We start from the raw sequence: 20,428 nt of genomic DNA, 5'->3' as shown, positions 1-20,428 counted from the left end.
GCCTTGTATAACATCATTTACAATAAGAACGTGACTTCATGCCTTGTATAACATCATTTACAATAAGAACGCCATTGTTGAACTTAATGTCATTCCTTGCTTTCCAAATGTTCCAACACCCCATGATGATGATACCTTTTAGTGCTTCTTTCTCATCCTTGCTCTTCCTAATCCTAAACACTCGTTAATGGGAGTCAATAAAGTCTGTTCACATTATTTCCATATTCTGATCCATAACATACCAAGCGTGACTAACAACGAAAACACGATACCAACAACATTCAGATGATTTGGGTAACGTAGGTTAACGTCAAATCAGGCTACACTGACCCACCAGCAATTTCAAGTTCTGTATATTCTACCTAAACCTGGCTTGGTCCATATTCATACGACAGTAGAATTGTCGGTCTCCTCTAATTATAATTGACGAAGATCATAACCAAACAACCAATTCAAAGATAGACCTACTTTTCTCAAGCACATAAAGTAAAGGTGACAGACATACAAACCACCATGCACATAAATGATCTGCAGGCCGTATTTTCATTAGTTTATATGTTTAAACTTACCCAATGTTTTTACTAAATAAGTCAGTTACAAGTTTACAACAAAACTGCAGTAAAAAAAAAGTTCACAGGCACAAAATTGTAACATTAATGTAACAAAAACAAGTGAATTAAAGTAGGCAGACAAAACCAGATTCAATAACTAATTATTCTTTCATTACTGGAGGTGGGCTTAGAGTACCTGCTTCAAGCTTTGTAGTTTCTTCAACTCTTCTGCTGTCATCGACATCCAGCACATCATCCATCATGTCATCCTCACCAACATTGATATCTTCTACGTCATCCTCGTCATCGTTGTTAACGGCGCCAGGGATCTTGCGTGTTTTGGGGCCATGTTCAAGTCTATGAGTCTCGAGTTCTTTGTCCATTGTTTCTTGTAAGTTCAACATATCGTTGTTTCCGTTTCTTTTTTGTCTCCCATTTTGCCACTTTTCAAGCTCCTTTTCAACATTGGCAACAAATTGCTCACCAATTTGTTGTTGGTATTGAGACAATTCTTCTCTCCTAGCAGCCTTCCACTCTTGGAATGTCTAGATCAAGGCATCGGTATAAAAGATATTAGTACTGTCAAACTTAAAATAAAACTCGACTTTTACTATTTCAAAGACGGGGCGTCTGCAGTTAAGCAGGAATTTTTCGCCTTCTTTTCTTTTTAGACAAGTTGTGCATCCAACTGAATAAGTCAGATTAATGATGGTTATAGATCTACCTATAATAGTAAATACTATAGGTAAGCATTTTGCCCACTTTTACTTAATGGTTGATTCAAGTTAGATTTTATCTCTAACATATAACAGAAGATAGCTAAAAGGAGAGCCGGTCAAACGGGTCGAAGGGATCTGCAATCATACTTGACACTTATGTGAAATTAACTATTTACAAAAAGATATGTATTTAAAAAAGCGTTTTGGGTCATGCCAAAGGGACCATTACAACCCATGCCAAGAAAACATGCATTTTGACTCATTACCAACCCAACCTGCTCTACAATAGACTATATAAAATTCCAATCAGTGATGCAAGAAGCCAGATCAAGTTGTAAGAGTTTCAGGGGTGAAGCACAATTTGAATCTTATTTCCAGGGACATATAGAAAATTTCATAGCATTTGAATTCCAAAAGAAGGTAACACTTAAATGAAAACCTATGTTTTCTTTCATCGGGGCTAAAGAAAGAGAAGAGGAATGAGATAAAAATTATTTACTTATCGTCTCACAAGTTATAAATATATCTCCTTATCGGCTTATTTTGGACATGCAGGCATACATATCTGTATGCATGTGCAATTATATAGGGTTTTATCTTAATTCTTAAAAGGATACAGTAATGATGTGCTGACTTTTCAGGCATATTATTCAATCCCATTCCGGACATTTTATCCACAAAAACAAACACATAAAATGAACCAGAAACTCACCTGCTCTTTCCGTTCCTCACGTAGGGCTGAATCTTCATCAAGCTCTTTGGCAAATGAGTAATATATAGGGGGCTCTGCCTTGGTCCTGAAAAAATTACAATCCAACAACATGAAATGAGCTGTTACGATAACACACTAATAATATATTTAACCTAGAAACTCAGCACATCGGGAATCCTCGAGCCATCCAGCAGCTTCAACACATGACAAGAAGCTTATCGTTGTCTCAATAAAATTGTGAATATGGATACTTTTTGGACCAAAATTAAAATTAACCTGCAATATAATAAATCAAATCAAGAATCTTTAACCCTAAAAAACTAAAAACACAAAGGCACTCAAGTATTGTAATAATAATAAAACCAAAAAAAAATAAACCTTAAAAAATTGCCAAGTTTTTTGTGATGCTCACTCCACTGAAGAAACAGCAGTTCCAATTTCTTCTCTTCTGCCTTGGCAGCAACACGTGCTCTAAGCGTCTGTTAAAGTAACCAGTTACTGAAGATCCTTAGCAGCCAAATCAATGTGTTTAGAGACATGCCAATTTCATCCCATTTATTTAGGAATGGGTCAACTTGGGTTCTGTTCTACCTCTACAGATAGAACACGTAGAATTCTAAAATTCAGTTAAGATGGAAACCATGTTGAAGTCACCTACAGATAATTTGATTTGCATAAACCCCCTATAATTATTCAAAAATTAGATATGCTAAAACTAATACTATTTCGGTGATAACATTTATCAGACTGATTATTTGAATAAAGTTTATAGACAATGAAGAAAATTTTATAAGCCACAACCCAATCGGAAAAGTTTTGGGCATTTGAGTTATACATTTTGACTTTGCCAACCTACCTAACCTACCCACTATGCCAATTGCAGACAGTTAGGTAAACCTTGAGAAAAGAACAAATTCACCACTCAAGATGCAAAATAGAGAAAATTGTAAAAGGAAAAACAAACCAAGTCTCTTCTCCTCTTTTCTGCAATTTGTTCACGCTCTTGTAGCCTCAGTCTCTCACTTTCTTCACGCGCTCTTTGCTCAGCCTATCACAAGATATCATAATTAGATAGCTATCTTGAAAAAGAATGCTACATACCAAACGTAAAAGAAACTTACTTTTTTCAAAGAATCAGATCTCCTCATAAAAGCCTCTGAGCCAGAGAGTTTCACGTCTTCTTTCCTGAATTTCTGAAAATAAAATGGAAAAATCATAAAAATAATCATGCACTAATATAATGTCACTCTTGAAATATTCTCATTGAGAAAAATAAAAGAAATATTTCTTAGATTTGAATTCTTGGTGTTAAAAAGCACCCCCCGGGTGAAAGGAGACAAGGAGAAGCGAGAGCAGTGGAACGCCTCTAATACATGGAGGTGAGGTCGTTACAAGATGCGAGGATGGGACATTGCCTTTGGGTGCTATTCGTGGAGGCGCGAGCGATGGCTTCTCTCGCTGTATGTACAGGTTTAACATTTTGAGGCCAAACCAGTTCTTTTTTGTTTTGCTTTTTAAGCCCACATCAGAAATCTAATGCCCATTTCTGTTTTAAACCCTCGGGGGCACTTTCTTTCTATCAAAAACAGACCTTTTGTTTTGCTTCTGTATCTTTTCTGATTTTCTTCCATGGTCTACAGCAAATGCAAACTACTCTCCGTCCGTGTGGTACGGAAAGTTATAATTTGGTATTTAATTGTTTAATACAGTCTTAATGTGCTTTGAATAGCTAAGAAGTAGATTTGAATAGAGGGTGGCTCCTATATGTGAGGCAGACACATTTGCCTCTCACCTAGGCTACCCGTCCCTATCGCCTCCGTGCACCTCGTACCTTTTAAAACTAAAATATTAATTTGTTACACTTGCATTCGAATTTGAGCACCCTTGATAACAATAAGGAAGACGATACTAGGAACAAGAATTCCTTATACAGGGAAAAAACCTCGATAATGGATAAGGAAGACTATATATGATAATTAGCAATTGATAAAAACAAGATACTTCTATTCTTCTAATGTACACAGCCTGCCCACTGAAATTGAAAACAGCCATGCAAACAAGTATTTAAATCGGCTAACAAAACATAAAGGAAAACATAATTAGCATCCATCTTAAAGGAGGCGCTCACAGGAAATCATAATTAGGGCGGGATAAGAGCACCTTGCAGGCATGAATATACCTTCAATAAGTGTAGTGGTATTTATCAATTTATAACAAGATCTGGCTCTCTACTAGTCCCTATGAATAATCCAAAGAGTGAAATCCTCCTAGGTTTTAGTTTAAAGTAAAAAAACATATACAAGTTACCGTACAATGTTGAGATAGAGATAAAAATGGGGGAAATTGAACTGACAATGAAATGCAAATTCTCATAAGCACTTATATTCAATATGGTGATCCACTGATCGTGTTATCATAAATATGTTTGATACCGTTTTGCAGACACCATACACTAATTTCTTATATTTTAACTTTTGTACTGTTTCAGCGTGATACTCAAACATGAACAACTGCCACCTATCTCGAGTCCTAATTACACCATGTATTATTTGTATCTAATTTACTCCGAATTCGCGTTTGAAGGTTCCTTGATATAACTTTAGTAATATGTAATCTAACGATGGTTTTTATTGACTTATTGAGAGCATTTTCTCGAGGCTTGCATTAACTCGTAAACCATTCTTATACCTAAAAGCAATATTGAGATGTCACATAATACAAAAATCTCAAAACCAAAAAAAAACAACTCTATGAAACAGTAAAGAAGGTGAGATCAGTCATACCTCCAGAGTTCCAAGAAGCTGTCCAAGCATTCTTCTATTCCTATTAACCAGACTAGGATCTTCATTTTTCGGTAATATTCTAGGAACATTGTCCGACGGAGGAACTTCAGAATCCTAATCAAATCACAACAAATCATTCGCATTGCATACATCAAACAATTGCAACATAACAAACAAATAAATACTTCAAAAATGTACCATCTTCCTTCTAGCCCAACTCGGCCCCTTTCTACTATCCTGAATATCACCGTCGCCTCCCAATCCAGCCACTTCCAAACTCGTTTCTTTATTGCCATCTTCACCTTTAGAAGCATCCACGCTATCCTCAATAATCTCCCCTTCTTCAATCTTCACAGCCCACAAAACAAATTCAGCCAAAATTCACAAATCTAAAATCTTTAAAAACTTATTCCATTACTTGGTGATTTCCCAAATTTCCTTACCCTAACAACAGTAGACGAAAGCCGCCTTTTCCGCGCTGGTTGGTCGTCTTCGTTCCTATCCGCCTACACAATACAAAAACCCCCCATCACAAATTAACACTTTAACATTCATAAAGACTCAAACTTTATAACAAAAATTACAAAAGATTCAAGATTTTATTAAGAAAATTACAGGTCTAACAAAGCCACGTTGACGTGGACCCAAAGCCGATTGATTACGAGCACCTGAACCAGCAACACCTCCTCTTCGGATACCTCTAGGGTCACGGAGTCTTTCTGTAATCTGTGGTTGAGACATTTTATCAAACAGTTGGTGTGCAAAAAAAGAAGTAAAAGAATTTGATGAAAAAGGGGAAGTGGGTATACCTGCCATTGTTGACGGTGAAGCTCTTCGATCTCTTTTCGAAGTTCTTGTTCGGTTTTTTCGATTTCGGTGGTTCCCATCACTGTCTTCTTTTCCTGATCTTGTTTTTTCGAGAAAGAACCCCTCCTTGTTTATCAAAACCCTGATTTTGTTAGCAGATTGGAAATAAGTTTGCGGATGACGGTTTTGACCCTTGTGGCCTTGTATGATGTTTTAACTTACTTTTTGGTCATTCGATAATCAATATGTTATTCTTTTACTTTAGTATTCTTTTACTTTAGTTAACTTAAGAGAGAAAAGAAATAGGGAAAAATAAAAAAAAAAAAAAATTCTAATTACTTAAAGAATGAGGAGAAAATTTTTGAAACAAAAAACAATTATACTTATCCCTTTAATCCTCTCCGCTCCTTTCTTTTCACACTTAAAAAAATCTTCAGAATGCATTTTATAACTTTTTATTCCTTTTCTCCTTTCATTTCCATCTTTAAATAAACTAAACAGTCCAATTAGGGATAAACGTGGAACTGATAAACTACGACCGCAGGTATCCATTTTGAAAATCACCACAGCATAGCATTAATCTAGGTACCATATGAACCGATACTCAAAATCACCAAAAAATAGCATCAATCTAGGTCCCATATGAACCGGTATAAGTAATGGACCAGTATAGTATCTAGATTTTTAGATATTTTTGCTATTTTTCTGGTATCCATCTTAGCTACTACTAAACGTGGATATATAGGTCCAGTCTCAATTGAAATTCGACACCACTTTAACGTATTAGGATCAGGTTTTGAAGATTTTACTCGTCCGTTGTAGTTGTCATGTTAATGTCAAACTAAAATTCAAATTAACTTTGCTAAATTTAAGTTGGTTCATTTGTAGATTGTTTTTTATATATAGGTAAAAGATATTTAAGAGTAGATTGAAAAAGACAAACTTGTGTTGAGTTGATGTGGGAGTAATAACTAAGGTACATAACTATGAAACTTTTGTCAAATATTTTCTAGTGTCGTTTAATGAAAGACTTTTTGGTAAATTTAAAAGAATCATAATAAAAGGAAAAAAGATCGGGAGGGGATTCCATAAAGTTACCCTAATATAAATCTTGGCTCTTGGATGAAAATCAAGGGTCAAGATTCTTGGCTCTTGACTTTCATTTAAGAGTCGGGATTTTTCAACTTGACTCTAACTGAAATCAGTTTAAAAAAATCCTCGCTTAGAAAGCTCACGTACGTAGGTTTTTATAACAAAAAGACAGTACCATTGGTTGAAAAGCATTAACAAAGTTGTTGTACTCGAAGTCAACTTCAAAGTTTGAGGTTTAATTATATATGAAGATAAAATAAAATTACCTCATATGACTAATCAATGAGCTTTAAACTAACTTTGAGCGACCATCAAACATTATATTGAGTGCTTTTATGATGGTTAGATTAAAGCGAAATTTGTTATTAAGTAATGACATATGTAACTAACATGTCAAATGTTACATGTAAACTTTACTCATGTTCCTAAACTTCATCATCAATTTCTTATATATCAAAATTATATTATATTTTTTAAGCATGTTTATAAGTCTATCCAGTGATATTTAATCAAGTTGTATTGGTAGATATAACGAAGGTTCAGTTATCAAGGTGAGGTGTACTAGTGGATGGAACAAAGATTTATTATTTATATTTTTATGGTTAAAATATGCCTTGGTCAGATATTATGATAGATCATGAAATCAAGCTAAATGGATGACCAAGGTCATTAGGGACACCGAGTTGTTTACTTGATTGAAGCATGTTTTTTTTTTCTTTAATAGCGTATCTTTATCTCTGATAAAACAGGATTCCAAAATTAACTTCCTTTTAAAGATATGCCACGTGGCAGCTGGTCCATCTATTTCCCAAAACCCCTTCAACTTTAAAAAAAAAAACAAAAAACAAAAAAAACCCGACATCTTGCCTTCTGCACCTCCAATCCATAGCATGCATATGCCTTCAATCAAAAATAATAAAACAATTGACAAAAAATATCCATCTAATTTCAATATAGGTTTGTTTATAAGTTCTTTAATGCATTATATTTAGGGTTTTTTTAGAAAATATAAACTACTGCTTTAATCTATGAATCTATATGGTTTTTTTTCCAATGATTGTTTGTGTTTAGGGTTTTTTATTAAGAAAAAATAATTCAATTCTTTTTATAACTTTCTTTTGCCTGCAAATTTTAACTATTATCAATCGACAAGTCAATTAACAAGTGATCTAAAGAAACTGGTTTTTTTTAGGACATCGTGAATTTTTTTTAAATTTTTAGTGCCTACAAATTTAAGAGTATTCCGATATTGAAAATGGCCAAGATATCATTGTTCAAAAATTGCTTTCAAAGTTTATCTTGCCAAAAAATCAAAGATTTTTTTTTATGTATTACATTACATTACAATATCATTAAGGCTCAACTTTATGAACATTGTCACGTGCCACGTGGCGTTGTTTCATTGGTCCACCTGTACCCTGCGTTTTTCCCCAGATTTTGCCATATCAGATTCCGTTAAGGTTATTTTTTTTTCTGTTTTTCTTGGTTTCCTATATAGTTTTTTTTGCTTTTGTGTTTTCTTTCTATTGGTCCACCTATACCCCGCGTTATTTTCGGATTTTGCCATATCGGATCCTGTTAAGGTTATTTGCTCAACTTTATGAACAGTGCCACATGGCGCTGTTTTATTGGTCCACCTGTACCCTGCGTTTTTTCCCAGATTTTGCCATATCGGATTCCGTAAAGGTTATTTTTTTTTTTGGTTTTTCTTGGTTTCCTACATAGTTTTTTTTGCTTTTGTGTTTTCTTTCTATTGGTCCACCTATACCCCGCGTTTTTTTGGATTTTGCCATATCGGATCCCGTTAAGGTTATATTTCTTTCGGTTGTTGTTGGTTTATTACATAGTTTTTTTGCTTTTGTGTTTTCTTTCTATTGGTTCATCGTATACCCCACATCACTATTTAGATTTTGCCATTTTGGATCCGTTTGGGGTTTTTTCTTGGTGTTCATCATAGTTTTTTGGCTTTTGTGTTCCCAAATAATATATTGGAAAGTTTTACTCAACATTTGATTTTTCCTTTGTTATTTCTATTTTCTTTAAGGTTATTTATCTTTCGGTTTATCTTGGTTTTTTTATACCTTTTTTTTCTTATATGATCTCTATTATTGGTTCATCATATATCCTGCATCACTATTTAGATTCTGACATTACGAATCCCATTTGGAGTTTTTTCTTTCGTTTTTTTTTGGCATGGTTATCAATAGTAACCATGCTTATTAAAACTTGACACGTGGCATCGGTTATAAAGTGACATTGCATCCTGTTCGGATTTTTGTCACGTCTTTTTCTTTTTTAGTTTTGTTTTTCCTTTTCGAATTTTTTATTACGGGTTACTTCTGTTGTTTTTTTCACACTTTTTATTTGTCATTCAACCTTATTGTGATACACCCCGTACCACTACTTGCATTTTGCAATATCGCATCCACTTGATATCTGAATTAATATATTGATATTTTTGTCATATCACATCCCGTTCAGGTTTCTACTACGGGTTACGTTTTGGTTTCTTGCATACTTTTAAACAAACATATTAATGACAAAATTATTTCTAATTAAGATGTTAAAAATTCACGGCATATATACTAAAATAACGTACCGTTTCAACAAAGGAATTGAGACCCCGCAACGCGGGGTCCAAAATTTTCTAGTTATTTATAATATGAAACCTTTACTTTGCCAACCACCTATTTGATGATATTTAATAGTATTCCTATAATGCATTCAAAGGTTTATTGTTTGCTTATACTGAAAAGGCATGGTAGCATTGGTCGGTTTGAGTAATGAGGATTACCAGATTAAAAGTTTATCTTTGTCCATGCATGTTTGCGTGTCAAATTAACATAGCTTTTTACATGGAGTTCTGATAGATGTAATGTCATGACTAAGTTCCTTTCACAGTTTTATATGGTAATATATTTTATTAGATGTGTTTGTTGTGGGGTTTGTATTTTGTGCATAATGTGTTTAAAGAATGGAAAATGATAGTGTAGTTAGAATTTATGTACTCAAAGTGTTTCAAGTTAAAATCATTATTAATAATTTGCTTAAAAGGAGACGTGAAAATTTAACATGTGTATTGTTTGTAGTGTTTTAAAGTTATACAGCTTATTGTGATGTTGCTTATAGTGATGTTTAGAACTGCTGCAGGTACATATGATTTGTAGTTTGTTGGTGTCGTTGAGCGTTTGATTTGAAAATGTTTATATTTTAAACCCTGCTATTTTGTGCGTCCGTGAGCTGTATGTACTGATCAAATGCTATTGTTGTTGTCGGCCTTTGTTGCGGTTGTAGATGATCTCAATCCCTTTGTTATTGCATTTAGAGACACCCAAAACACCAAGTAATAATCATTCCGTTGCGCTCCACTTGTCCAGGTAATTATTGTTATTGCAGGCCTTTGTTTGTATCGACCAATAGGGCCTTAGATGGGGCATTTTTGTTTATCGTCCCATACTCTAGTTAAATTTTGAAAATCAAATATGTTATTATAGAAATACTAGGCATGGAGAGTATAAGGGCCTAGGTATATACGTGAACTAAAGTAGGTTATATATTGGCTCTAGGTATATATGATTAAATAAAACGAACCTTGTAGTTAGTCTAATTGAAATTTGTTTTTGCATAACGTAGATGGTTATTATGGGTAGTTTCTTATTGTGAAAATTGCAATATCCATTTTGCAATTACTATTATCTTCGGTTATTTATTGAAAGATGTCGTTGATGACTTGACATTATGTATTATTCTCATATCTGGCCAACAATTTTATGCTTAAAGCATTTGTGTGCTCGCTTCTTCGGATGCATTTTTGGCATCTTTGATGATGGTTGCAAGGTTAGCCACAACAATATATTTTATTGAGCTTTGATATAATTCTGGCCCATGTTTTTAATTTGTTTATTTATTTTGAACCTGATTGATTAGGAAGGCTGCAAAGGTATTGGAACTGGGAATAGGAACCAGTCATAATCTCAAATGCTAATCGCAATGCGGTTTCTGGTATAAGTTTAATAGGTGTGGTCCAAATAAAAATATGGAGAAATAACCCCAAACTGTAGCAGAAGCTTTTGCTTTGCCTCAAAATGTATTCATGCTGTAAGTTTTTTTCATTACTACGTTCTGATTTAATTCCTTAATGATTAGCAATATTTTATTAGTTTTCAACCTATTAACTATATTTGAAGGTAAAAAAATACGATTGATTTTTTTAAACTTAATTTCATTTCTGCAATCATTGGTCTTAAATTAGGTGTCTAGGACTAGGAGGGATTTTGATGATCACTAATTTTCAACTTTCTTATGAAAAACAGGGATTTTCCAAAATGGTTGGGCCCTGATTGATCTTCATGAAATGGTACATGATATACATGGTGTTCTTATTTTATCTTCTTGTAGACTACTGTTTTTTTGTATTAGCTATTTCATTATTTAGCTTCAATATCTTTCCGAAATGGTACATGATGTACATTGTGTTATATTGAAGTTATATGCAGGTGTTATCATTACCGGTTTTAGGAATTGATGTCGTGATCAGTGATCAAATAGTGCGAGGCAGATGTAGATGCTCAACTTGTGTCTATATGTTATGTACCTTAACATGTATGAATTGTAGGTATTTGTGACTTTTGAGTTGTGGTCTTATCTGATGAGGCGATACTATACTAGGATAGTGATGGGTAGAAGTTAGGTATGTAATATGTGTTGTGTATTGAGTAGTTTATATATGATGGGCATGTCCATCAGCTGGGAGTTTGAATTTTGGAGTTTGAATTTTGTAAGATACTAAGATGTTTGTTGTAACATCCCGAACTTTTTATTAAACGGTTGACTTGAGTCGTTAAGTCAACAATACGTGTCTATTAAGCCTTTAAATAATTTAATGACTATATGTGTTTAATGTGTTATACGTGTAAAGCTTTAGTGCCTTAATGATTGATGTGTTAATTTGTTTAAGATATGTTTTATATGTCTTTTGACGTGCTTGAAGTGTTTAATGGGTTGTAAGTATTCTCCATAAGATGATAATAAGATATGTGTGGAAGAAGTATATGTGCTTTACGTTGTGAGACCACCATGTGACGTGATAATATGTGCTAATATGAATACGTGTGACAAGTTTATGCGTGATATGCCAAGATATGATATGAAGTTACGTTTAAGTGGTAAGTCTATGTTGATATGATATAAGATACTCATTAAGATGTGGGTATATGATAATATGATGTATATGTTGATATGAAATGAAATGTAATGCAATGTGGAAAAAGGGAAGTATGGGTTAATCTATGATAATTGTGAATGAAGTGTAATGTGATCATGTTTTGATAAGTAAAATATGACGAAGTATTATGAAAGTAAAATGAAGAACGTTTTATAATGTGTGTATCTTACTTAGCTAATTTTATTAGCTAACACTTGCTTTTATGAAAATATTGTGTCATTCAGGGTTTACAATGTTTATCTTGTCACTATTGAATAACTTAGGAATGATATGCTTCATTTATGTTTTTACTTGGACATATAAGGTAAGGAAAATGATTAATCCTGATAAATTTTTTTTTTTTTATAAATCCAACTAAAATAAGATTGTAACATTTGATAAAATGAAAAAGATAAGATTAAGAAGTAAAACTAGTGAAATACACTTGACACATGGTTCTGATATTGGAAGGATTATTAGAAAGATCTTTAGAAAGATATATCATTTTTAATTGTAAGATCAAATCATAATTAATCGATCTTAGAATTCTAAAATTGACCTTGCGATCTTAAACCTTGTCCCACGATTGTACTACGATCTAGCTCGATTATTGTAATCATGTAAGATGTTATAACTTATTCCAAACCCAAAGACATCCATGATCCGAAAATCCAAATTTCGGTAAGCAAGCAAATAATCCTTGTCACCAACATACTTACCAGTTACCATACAACTAGAATTTATTGTTTGACTTGAATTCGTTAGTCAAACTGTGGATTAATACTGATCACCAAGACTTCATTAATTTTGAAGAAAAAATAATTACAAAATTATAACTAAAAATCATATTTATCAATTAATTAGTCTATTCATCTTATCTAGCATACCGTGAATTGAAGAACATGTCTATCTTGCAGATAACAAGATTATCAAACTTATGAACCATTCACTGAAGCTCAAGACAAAGTTAAAATAATTGTATGTACCCAGGTTAAAACGATATCACAACTTATGTTGCTAACTTGGCTAAAATATCCATATCTAATATTTTAGGATTTATAGGGTCATGACTGTCATCCATTTTAACGATTCCTTCGGTGCCATCAATACCAATCAGTTTCCCAGTGGACCCGCGACCAGCTCCATTTATTATCTTAACTTTGTCTAATCTCCTTGGCACTAGCACCTCAATCTCGTTGGGCATAGCAGTGATAACATTACCATATCCAGTTGAACCAAGAGCTACTCGACACACACCGTCCTAAAAAACAAAAATAAATGTTATACCTAAATGTCCAAGCTGAAAAGGTAACTAAACCCTGCAGTTCTTCTCTAGTAAACAGATAGGTTAAGAAACTATATATACCAGAAGCACTTCTCGGATGACACCAATGACAGCATCTTTAGCTGGTCTGCGAACGTTTACCAATATGTCTGGCAGGAACAAAGATCCATCTATATGTCGACCTACAAAAACTACCATAATCACCAATACTGTTTTCGACAAGTAATATGGGGCCGTCATGTAAAAGTCCGAACTGTCATAACTCTTTTGTATTGACATGTTCTAAGTTGTGTATTGATAGCAATTTTCAGGAATTCTCAATACGTTAGAAGGCTGAAACCCACCTACTGCAGGCGACATCATGTCCAAACTGCCACCTCCAGGAGTCATTGGTTGGTCACGGGGAGTACCAGGTGTCATGGGCAGCTGTCGACCAGGCGTTGATGGTAAGTAAGGGCTTGGAGCATTAGCTGTAGAAACGTATATTGGTTAAACTAAAAAATTTCCATATCAAATCAACGAGATACATTATTAAGAGGGAATGCCTTGGTTACCATAGGCAGAGGTAGTATCCCTCGGTGTGCCAGGAGTCGGTGCTTCATATGCTCTTGAATGAGGACTAGTTCCCCAAGAACCAGGGTTTCCTTCTTCCCAAGAGTCCCTATAAACATAACCATAAAACATATTAACCAGGTATAACTACTACCAGTGACTTATATATAAACCAGACACGAAGTATAAACAAAATGTCAACATTCGTTTCAATCAAGTTAAACAAGGTCATATAATTATTAGCCCAGGACACTCAAGAAAAGTAAAAAGGCATGTCACTAAAGTTGACAAAATGAGTGTAACGTGTAGCTTGGCTAAAGTGATCGACAAGAGTATTTTCATATGTGTCAAACAGATGAGCTTAGGGTAAGATACAACTGTTTTTGACGATGATTTATCATTCTTGTTATATACAACGAATATATATATATATATATTAGAAGTGTATGATTACAAAACTATTTCAAATAATAATCCGCTTTCAGAATTTAATGATTTAGGAGATTTTAGGTGGTTATACTTTATCTATTTGGACCTTTCAATACAAAACATAATCCGAATTAATCCACTGATGGCTAAAATTACCTCCTCAAGCCAAACTGTATATAATGATTGGCTATTTGAGATATTTTTACAAAATCCAACTGTAAACAGACCTTGAAGGACTCATTGGTGCATATGGATTCCATGCCCTGTCACGCATAGGTGTCCTCATGCCATTGTGAATAGGTGTCGCTGCAAAAACATTACAATACATCAAAACTCGAACAGAAAAAATGCCATCCGTCGACATAAATTATTATATAAGTTGTAAAAACCCCAACCTCCGGGATCTCTCATAGGGGTCATGTACGGATGAAGTGGGGTTCGTGAAGGATGCATAGGTGTCTCACTTCCATCATACCCATACCTATGTGTTTCACTGGTTAAAATTATAAAACAGTGAGAAATTAGATTATTTTCAGAATTAGAAGGAAAAATAGAAAGGGCATGTTGATATATACCCGTACGGGGTAGTAGCTTTCACATCATAAATTTGATTGCGTTCAACTGCAAAAAGACAAGGACATATAAAGCGCGAAGTGACAAACAGTAAGCAACTCGGAAATTTATGGGATGGAGAAAAAACTCACCTCTAACAACTTTCATTTGTGACTCCAATTCAACCTGAACAGATGTTCCACTGACATCGAGAACCCGCCCCTTGTATCCTTTGTAGGCACCCATCCGAATTTTGATGGTTGTGCCAACTAGTGAATCTTTCCCTCTTCCACCACCTCTGTGCCTCCCACCAGCTACAATAATCAACAAACTGATTAATGGGAATACTACTTTCTGTGAGAGCATATCATTGGTCAATACAAGTGTGGAACTTGTGTGTGTGTACAGTGATGCAGAACATACGTAGTGGTGGACCTCCTCTTCCTGGATAATTAGGAAAATGAGTCGGAGTGCTAAGATGAGCAGGCCTTGAAGTCAACAGATTGCCCTACACAAGTCAAAAGATGAAATTCATTTGCACAGGGACGTTGAATAAGTAACCAACCAAGCAATGGATATATAACGCAATAAGTAGAAAATACAGCACTTATAATCAGATCATCCATACATTTCTATCACCATTGGCTCGGGAACCACCAACTAAAACGCATGATTGGGCCTTAGCACAAATAAATCCAGCATGCTCCAGATGGTGACGATCATATATAAATAGCATTCCTTTATATATGTGTTCGACAAGACCTTGTTTCCCCTATATATATATATATATAAGAAAACAGATATCATCCAAGTAGATGAAACAGATTATTTGAACAGAAAGAAAGAAAAACCCACCTTACATGGACCTTCCAGAACCTTAACTACATCTTTCACTGATACCGTGTTCTTATAATGGTCATGAGCGGACATTTTCCTATCAATTTTGTATTTAATGTCTCTTAACCTAACAATTTGTACATATGCTCTATCCACAGCACCCTTCAGAACCTGCAAGGAAAAAACACATTAGAAATTACAAATCTTTACTATGACGAACCCAATGATCTAAAATCATCCTGATTACCTGAAAAGCTTCACTGTCTACTCTTATGATTACTCCAAAGTTGACGTTACTGCACAGAATAAACAAAAAACATAAGATACAGAACTTAGTAAACGAATCTGCAGGCTTTGGATAAAAAGGCTTACTCCAGTTGGACAAGATCATGGAGCTCAAATTCCCCAACTTTAGTGACACCAGATGTTATTTCAGAACTCTCGACAACATAGTCAGAGAACACTCGTAGCTGGAGTAGCGAAATAGTCAGTAACATATAGTGCTTCTACCATTAAAAAGAAAATATCCGTATTGTAGATGAAATCCGTGTTACTTACAACTTCCTTGGTGGTATTGGACACTATATTAACCAAATGACCTTCAACTGTTACTACCATTCCAGTCACACCTTTTTGGGCACCAGAAACAACTTTTACATGATTCCCTACCTCAAAGTACTTGCAGAGCTCTCTTTCACTTACAGAGAGAGTTTTCTGAAAGATGGAGGAAATGTGAATAAACTCAGTAGCAATAATTAACAACAAATGCTCTGTTCAAAATCAAGAACACAACTGAATACAATTTTCTTACTGGAAGACCATCCTCATCCGATTTTATATGAACAGTCCCTTCTTCGACTTTCTCCACCCATCCTTTCAATTTTTTCAGTTCCCCCTTTATAACAATAACTCGATCACCCTTCATAAAATGTCCTTTCTGTCTTTTAGTTAAGAGTGTTGACCAGCTAACATCACCATCCCCATCCTCGTCAGGCTGCCGAAACTTTTCAAGTTCATCCAAACTTGGTTGTATACTCTGAGTGCTTATCGATTTAATGGACACAGTTTTATACAATAATCCATCTTTGAACTTCATGCCATTTATAATTTCAAAATAATCACCAGTCCTTTGAACCCACCTATGCTCAACGGGAATATGCATTGCTCTGTGCATAGAGTAAGTGGAAAAAATATATACAGAGATCAGAGATGTTGAAAAAGAACAAAAAAATCCAACTAGCAGATACAATATAAACAGACCTTGCTTCATCGAAATTAATAAAGCGCGGTGGAGGTGTAAATATCTTCATTTTTGGAGCTTCCCTACCATCCTGTAATGGAGGCAAAATCACAATCAACAGCTCATAACAACTTAACCTCAAATTTACTATATATTCGCATCAACAGTACAAACTTTACACAGAGTAACTTGGGTGTATCATTGTCGAGAATTTGCAACAAGTTATATTTGTGAAGTGCTGATAACTTGTTATAAAATAGACGAAGACTCACATACTAACAACGCCAAGTATTAAATAGATACAGAACTACAATGTAGATACAACAATTAAGGGCCTATAAGACATACCAATCTGTTTACCAAGGCTTGTAAGTCAATCCTTGGTATTAATTTCACTGTAACTTTCCGTCTCATGTTATCTGCCTCGACAACCTACAAGAAAAGAAGTGTGGATTTTATATGGTGGCATTACTAATCCATGGTGAAGAAAGGAGAAATTTTACCCGTGCAAGGTCCCCTTTGTAAGTCCCGGCCGTCATTCTGACCCACGTGTCCCTGGGAAGATCAACAGTTTTGCTCTCGGCTGATAGAACATCAGTCATTTCCTTTATAGGGACGAGCAAAATCTTACCACCGGGATATATACTACGCATACCCTTGCAAGCCTGACAAATCACAGAAACGCAGAAGTATCATATTTGGATTCGCTTATACTTCTTATTAGTAAACCTAAACAATAGGTATCCACAATTTCCATGGATGTACTGGTTAACTGACACTAACTGGATATATCAATGTTGCTGTTTTCTTGAAGCTAAACCGGGTAAAATGCTGAACTGCAGTATTTTGGTTCAGTTATCCAATAAATTTAAATTTTTTGATAAGTTGTGTATTAAAGCACTTGGAATCTAGAAATTCCAACAACCAATTTCGCATCAACTACGATAGCCCCATTTATAAACATAGAGTAAACAAATTTAAAAGCCGTCATTTATAACAGGAACAATGAGTCAATAACCAAACCTAAATAAGTTATATAGTTTCCAGTTTCGTATTATTTTGGATACCCATATCAATTAGATGTAGAAACATACCTCTTTGACATGGGCTACTTTATCAGCTTCAATATAGATATAGTTCTTCAAATAGTCAAGTGCAATAGCAGATTTAATTTGCATCTCGGAACCTGAATCAATGCATTTCTTCATTAAGCAAGTGGCCACCTCTCTCTCGTGACCAATCTAGCACACGAATAGCAAACGAATGAATTAGTCCGTATAAAGACAGCATTATGATCAATAACAGAGATGAGTTTTTATACAGCATACCGCACATTTGACCATCCACAACTTTGGATCACGAACAGATGGCAAGAGAGCTTGCTGTTCAACCTCTGTCGCATCATCATCATCATCATAATCATCATCGTCATCATAATATACTGCATCACCGTACTTCTCCTTAAGTCTTCTCTGAATATCTGCAGGATCTTCCTGGTCATCTTCATTTGGTAGCAGAGGACGATGATACATCTCTCTTGCGTCCTCTTCATCATTTGGATCAACACTATCATGGACAATGAAACCTAAAAATATGCCGTAAACCTCATCACCAACATGAATAGATATACAACGTATTAGGTAAAAATTAATTATAATTAGGGCTTTTGACACAAGATTGAACACTCTTCTACCAAGCAGTTCACGAATATTTATATATATATAGCCAAACATATATTGTGTTCATATTCGTCATTAATTTGGAAAATTAGTTTGTTTTCATGCTTATTCATTCGTATTGATCATGAACAAACACATTACGAACACATAAGAGCATCCTAAATATATATAAAAAAAAGAACGCACCAGAAAGATAATGTTCATAATTATTTATAACTAATATTAACAATGCACCAGCATTTGATGTGAAATCCTAATTCAATACCAATAGAAACAACCCACGTTTCAACTTCTAAAATCATAAGTTTAACTTCAATATGTATTTATTTTAGTATATTCTATGTTCAATGTAACCATCAATATATTTGCAGTAACTATAAATAATAAAGTCTATCCAGAATCATATTATATACTGGGAAATCGGAGTAGGCAGTTAATGGTGGCATCGAGGCGAATAATATAGTTATTTTACTGCCTAACGAGAAATATCAAAATCCTAGCATTCGTTAATATATATATATATACACATATCTACCGATATATATATAACAAATATTAACAATACAGCAGCAGAAATAAAATAAAAAAACCTAAATATTACCGTCATCGTTTTCATCCTGAGAATTCTCTTCATCGTCAGATTCATCATCCTCAGATTCATTCTTTGGCTTCTTCTTCTTCTTTTTTGACGGTTTCTTAACTCTGCGAACATTCTCATCCTCGTATTCTTCTTCATCGTCGCTGCCTTCTTCGGCAGCGTAGTCGATAAAAGCCAACGCTCTACTTCTCTTACGCCTGCTGCGATCCTCATCGTCATCATATTTGTTTCCCGCCATTGTTATTTTTTCAATTCGGTTATTTTTACTAAGAATTTTTGAGGTATTGGAACCCTATATATATAGGGATAGAGTCGGTGGTCATCAGGGTGTAAATTGTAATTTCACTTTTTCCTTTTAATTCGGGCTTTATCCGAAAAAAGAAGCCCAATATAATTTGGCCCAAACAAGCCCAGTAATATAAATAACAGTTGTTTGTTTGTTTGGCTTTTCCCATTTGGCGGTGTCCTGTTATGATTATCTCAGATGTGCTCCACGTGGCAGCAGGTCACTGATTTACTCGATCTTTTTGGATTCATAATCTTTAGTCGTTTTCATTCCATTTCTTTAGCGTAACATCCATCGTGGTGTTTTTGTATTAAAAAATAATAGTTGTAAAGATACGTACTTCGAGTCCTCAAAGATTAGCATGTTTCAAAAACCATGTTCTATGTTTTGTTAATTAACTAGAAAAAGGAAAGTGTTAAATAAGTAAATAGGTAAGTGGATATATTCTCCTAACGAATTATCTTATAAAAAATTTTAATCACAAGAACATGATATGTGGTAAAATTAAGAAATTATATTAAGTAAAAAAATTAGTAGAATTTACATGTCAAGATTTGAAAGTTTTAAGAAGATGAGTTATTTTTCTGAAATAAAGACGATAAGCTATTTGTGGTTTAAGAATAGATCGACTTTGTGTTGTATTAGTTGGAACGATTTGTTATCCTTCAATGTACAATTGTAATTAGTTACTTGTATATGTTGGCTACTCCATAATTTTGTGGGTTGGTGATGTCATGAATAAAGTTTACTTTTAAAAAAAAAAAAAAAAAATTGTTTTTCTGAAAAAGTATTCTTCATACTGGGTTACTTAGACATCACGAGTTTTTCTTTTATCTCAGGGACCCTGCTATTTCCACGTGCTATTTTCAATGTCCATTTACATGTATGGTCATCTTGGGTTTTTGTATATCTCGTATCATACAAAGTCCTTAAATACAAATTTGAAAGGGATAATGACATGTGGATGTAGTGAACTATGACAAAATGTCTATGTTATGTATTGATCTAATCGGGGGTCTATGTTATGTAACGAACTTACCAAAACTGTCTAAGTGATGTATATTACCAGGTAATCTACAGGTAGCCAGTTACCATCCAAAGAG

The 20,428-nt window shown here is 34.3% G+C and overlaps 2 protein-coding genes across 2 annotated transcripts; both read right to left on the bottom strand.

Moving 5' to 3' along the window:
- Nucleotides 1–514: 514 nt before the first annotated feature.
- On the bottom strand, nucleotides 515–5,750 carry LOC122601923 (pinin). The gene is made up of 10 exons (XM_043774655.1): nucleotides 5,575–5,750; nucleotides 5,381–5,491; nucleotides 5,209–5,271; nucleotides 4,964–5,113; nucleotides 4,766–4,879; nucleotides 3,104–3,175; nucleotides 2,947–3,030; nucleotides 2,361–2,461; nucleotides 1,983–2,067; nucleotides 515–1,096 (listed from the first exon to the last, which is right to left on the bottom strand). The coding sequence occupies exons 1-10, from the start codon at nucleotides 5,650–5,652 to the stop codon at nucleotides 713–715; spliced, it is 1,242 nt and encodes a 413-aa protein (XP_043630590.1). The 5' UTR covers nucleotides 5,653–5,750; the 3' UTR covers nucleotides 515–712.
- A 7,074-nt stretch (nucleotides 5,751–12,824) lies between these two features.
- Nucleotides 12,825–19,277, bottom strand: LOC122601358 (putative transcription elongation factor SPT5 homolog 1). Its single transcript, XM_043774124.1, has 21 exons — nucleotides 19,043–19,277; nucleotides 18,091–18,347; nucleotides 17,857–18,003; nucleotides 17,266–17,427; nucleotides 17,111–17,194; nucleotides 16,783–16,853; nucleotides 16,334–16,688; nucleotides 16,081–16,236; nucleotides 15,895–15,992; nucleotides 15,770–15,818; nucleotides 15,541–15,693; nucleotides 15,314–15,457; nucleotides 15,109–15,193; nucleotides 14,838–14,999; nucleotides 14,709–14,754; nucleotides 14,529–14,626; nucleotides 14,361–14,439; nucleotides 13,707–13,813; nucleotides 13,497–13,622; nucleotides 13,234–13,334; nucleotides 12,825–13,128 (listed from the first exon to the last, which is right to left on the bottom strand). Exons 1-21 carry the CDS (start codon nucleotides 19,275–19,277, stop codon nucleotides 12,877–12,879), a joined length of 2,967 nt encoding a protein of 988 aa, XP_043630059.1. The 3' UTR covers nucleotides 12,825–12,876.
- Between the last annotated feature and the right edge of the window lie 1,151 nt (nucleotides 19,278–20,428).

This window comes from Erigeron canadensis, chromosome 5 (assembly GCF_010389155.1).
Source record: "Erigeron canadensis isolate Cc75 chromosome 5, C_canadensis_v1, whole genome shotgun sequence".
NCBI lineage: Eukaryota > Viridiplantae > Streptophyta > Magnoliopsida > Asterales > Asteraceae > Erigeron > Erigeron canadensis.
The sequence above is the reverse complement of the archived record's forward strand: the minus strand, read 5'-3'. Positions and strand labels throughout refer to the sequence as shown.

Bases quoted from the DNA above. Each gene is read 5' to 3' on its own strand.
- LOC122601923 (XM_043774655.1), bottom strand. From the start codon at position 5,652: ATGGGAACCACCGAAATCGAAAAAACCGAACAAGAACTTCGAAAAGAG. The intron at 5,492-5,574 runs GTATACCCACTT...TCTCAACCACAG, and splicing joins TTCACCGTCAACAATGGCAG to ATTACAGAAAGACTCCGTGA. The intron at 3,031-3,103 runs GTAAGTTTCTTT...ATCTTGTGATAG, and splicing joins GATCTGATTCTTTGAAAAAA to GCTGAGCAAAGAGCGCGTGA.
- LOC122601358 (XM_043774124.1), bottom strand. From the start codon at position 19,277: ATGGCGGGAAACAAATATGATGACGATGAGGATCGCAGCAGGCGTAAG. The intron at 18,348-19,042 runs GTAATATTTAGG...GCATATTTTTAG, and splicing joins TCAGGATGAAAACGATGACG to GTTTCATTGTCCATGATAGT. The intron at 16,237-16,333 runs GTAAGAAAATTG...TCCATCTTTCAG, and splicing joins CGGATGAGGATGGTCTTCCA to AAAACTCTCTCTGTAAGTGA.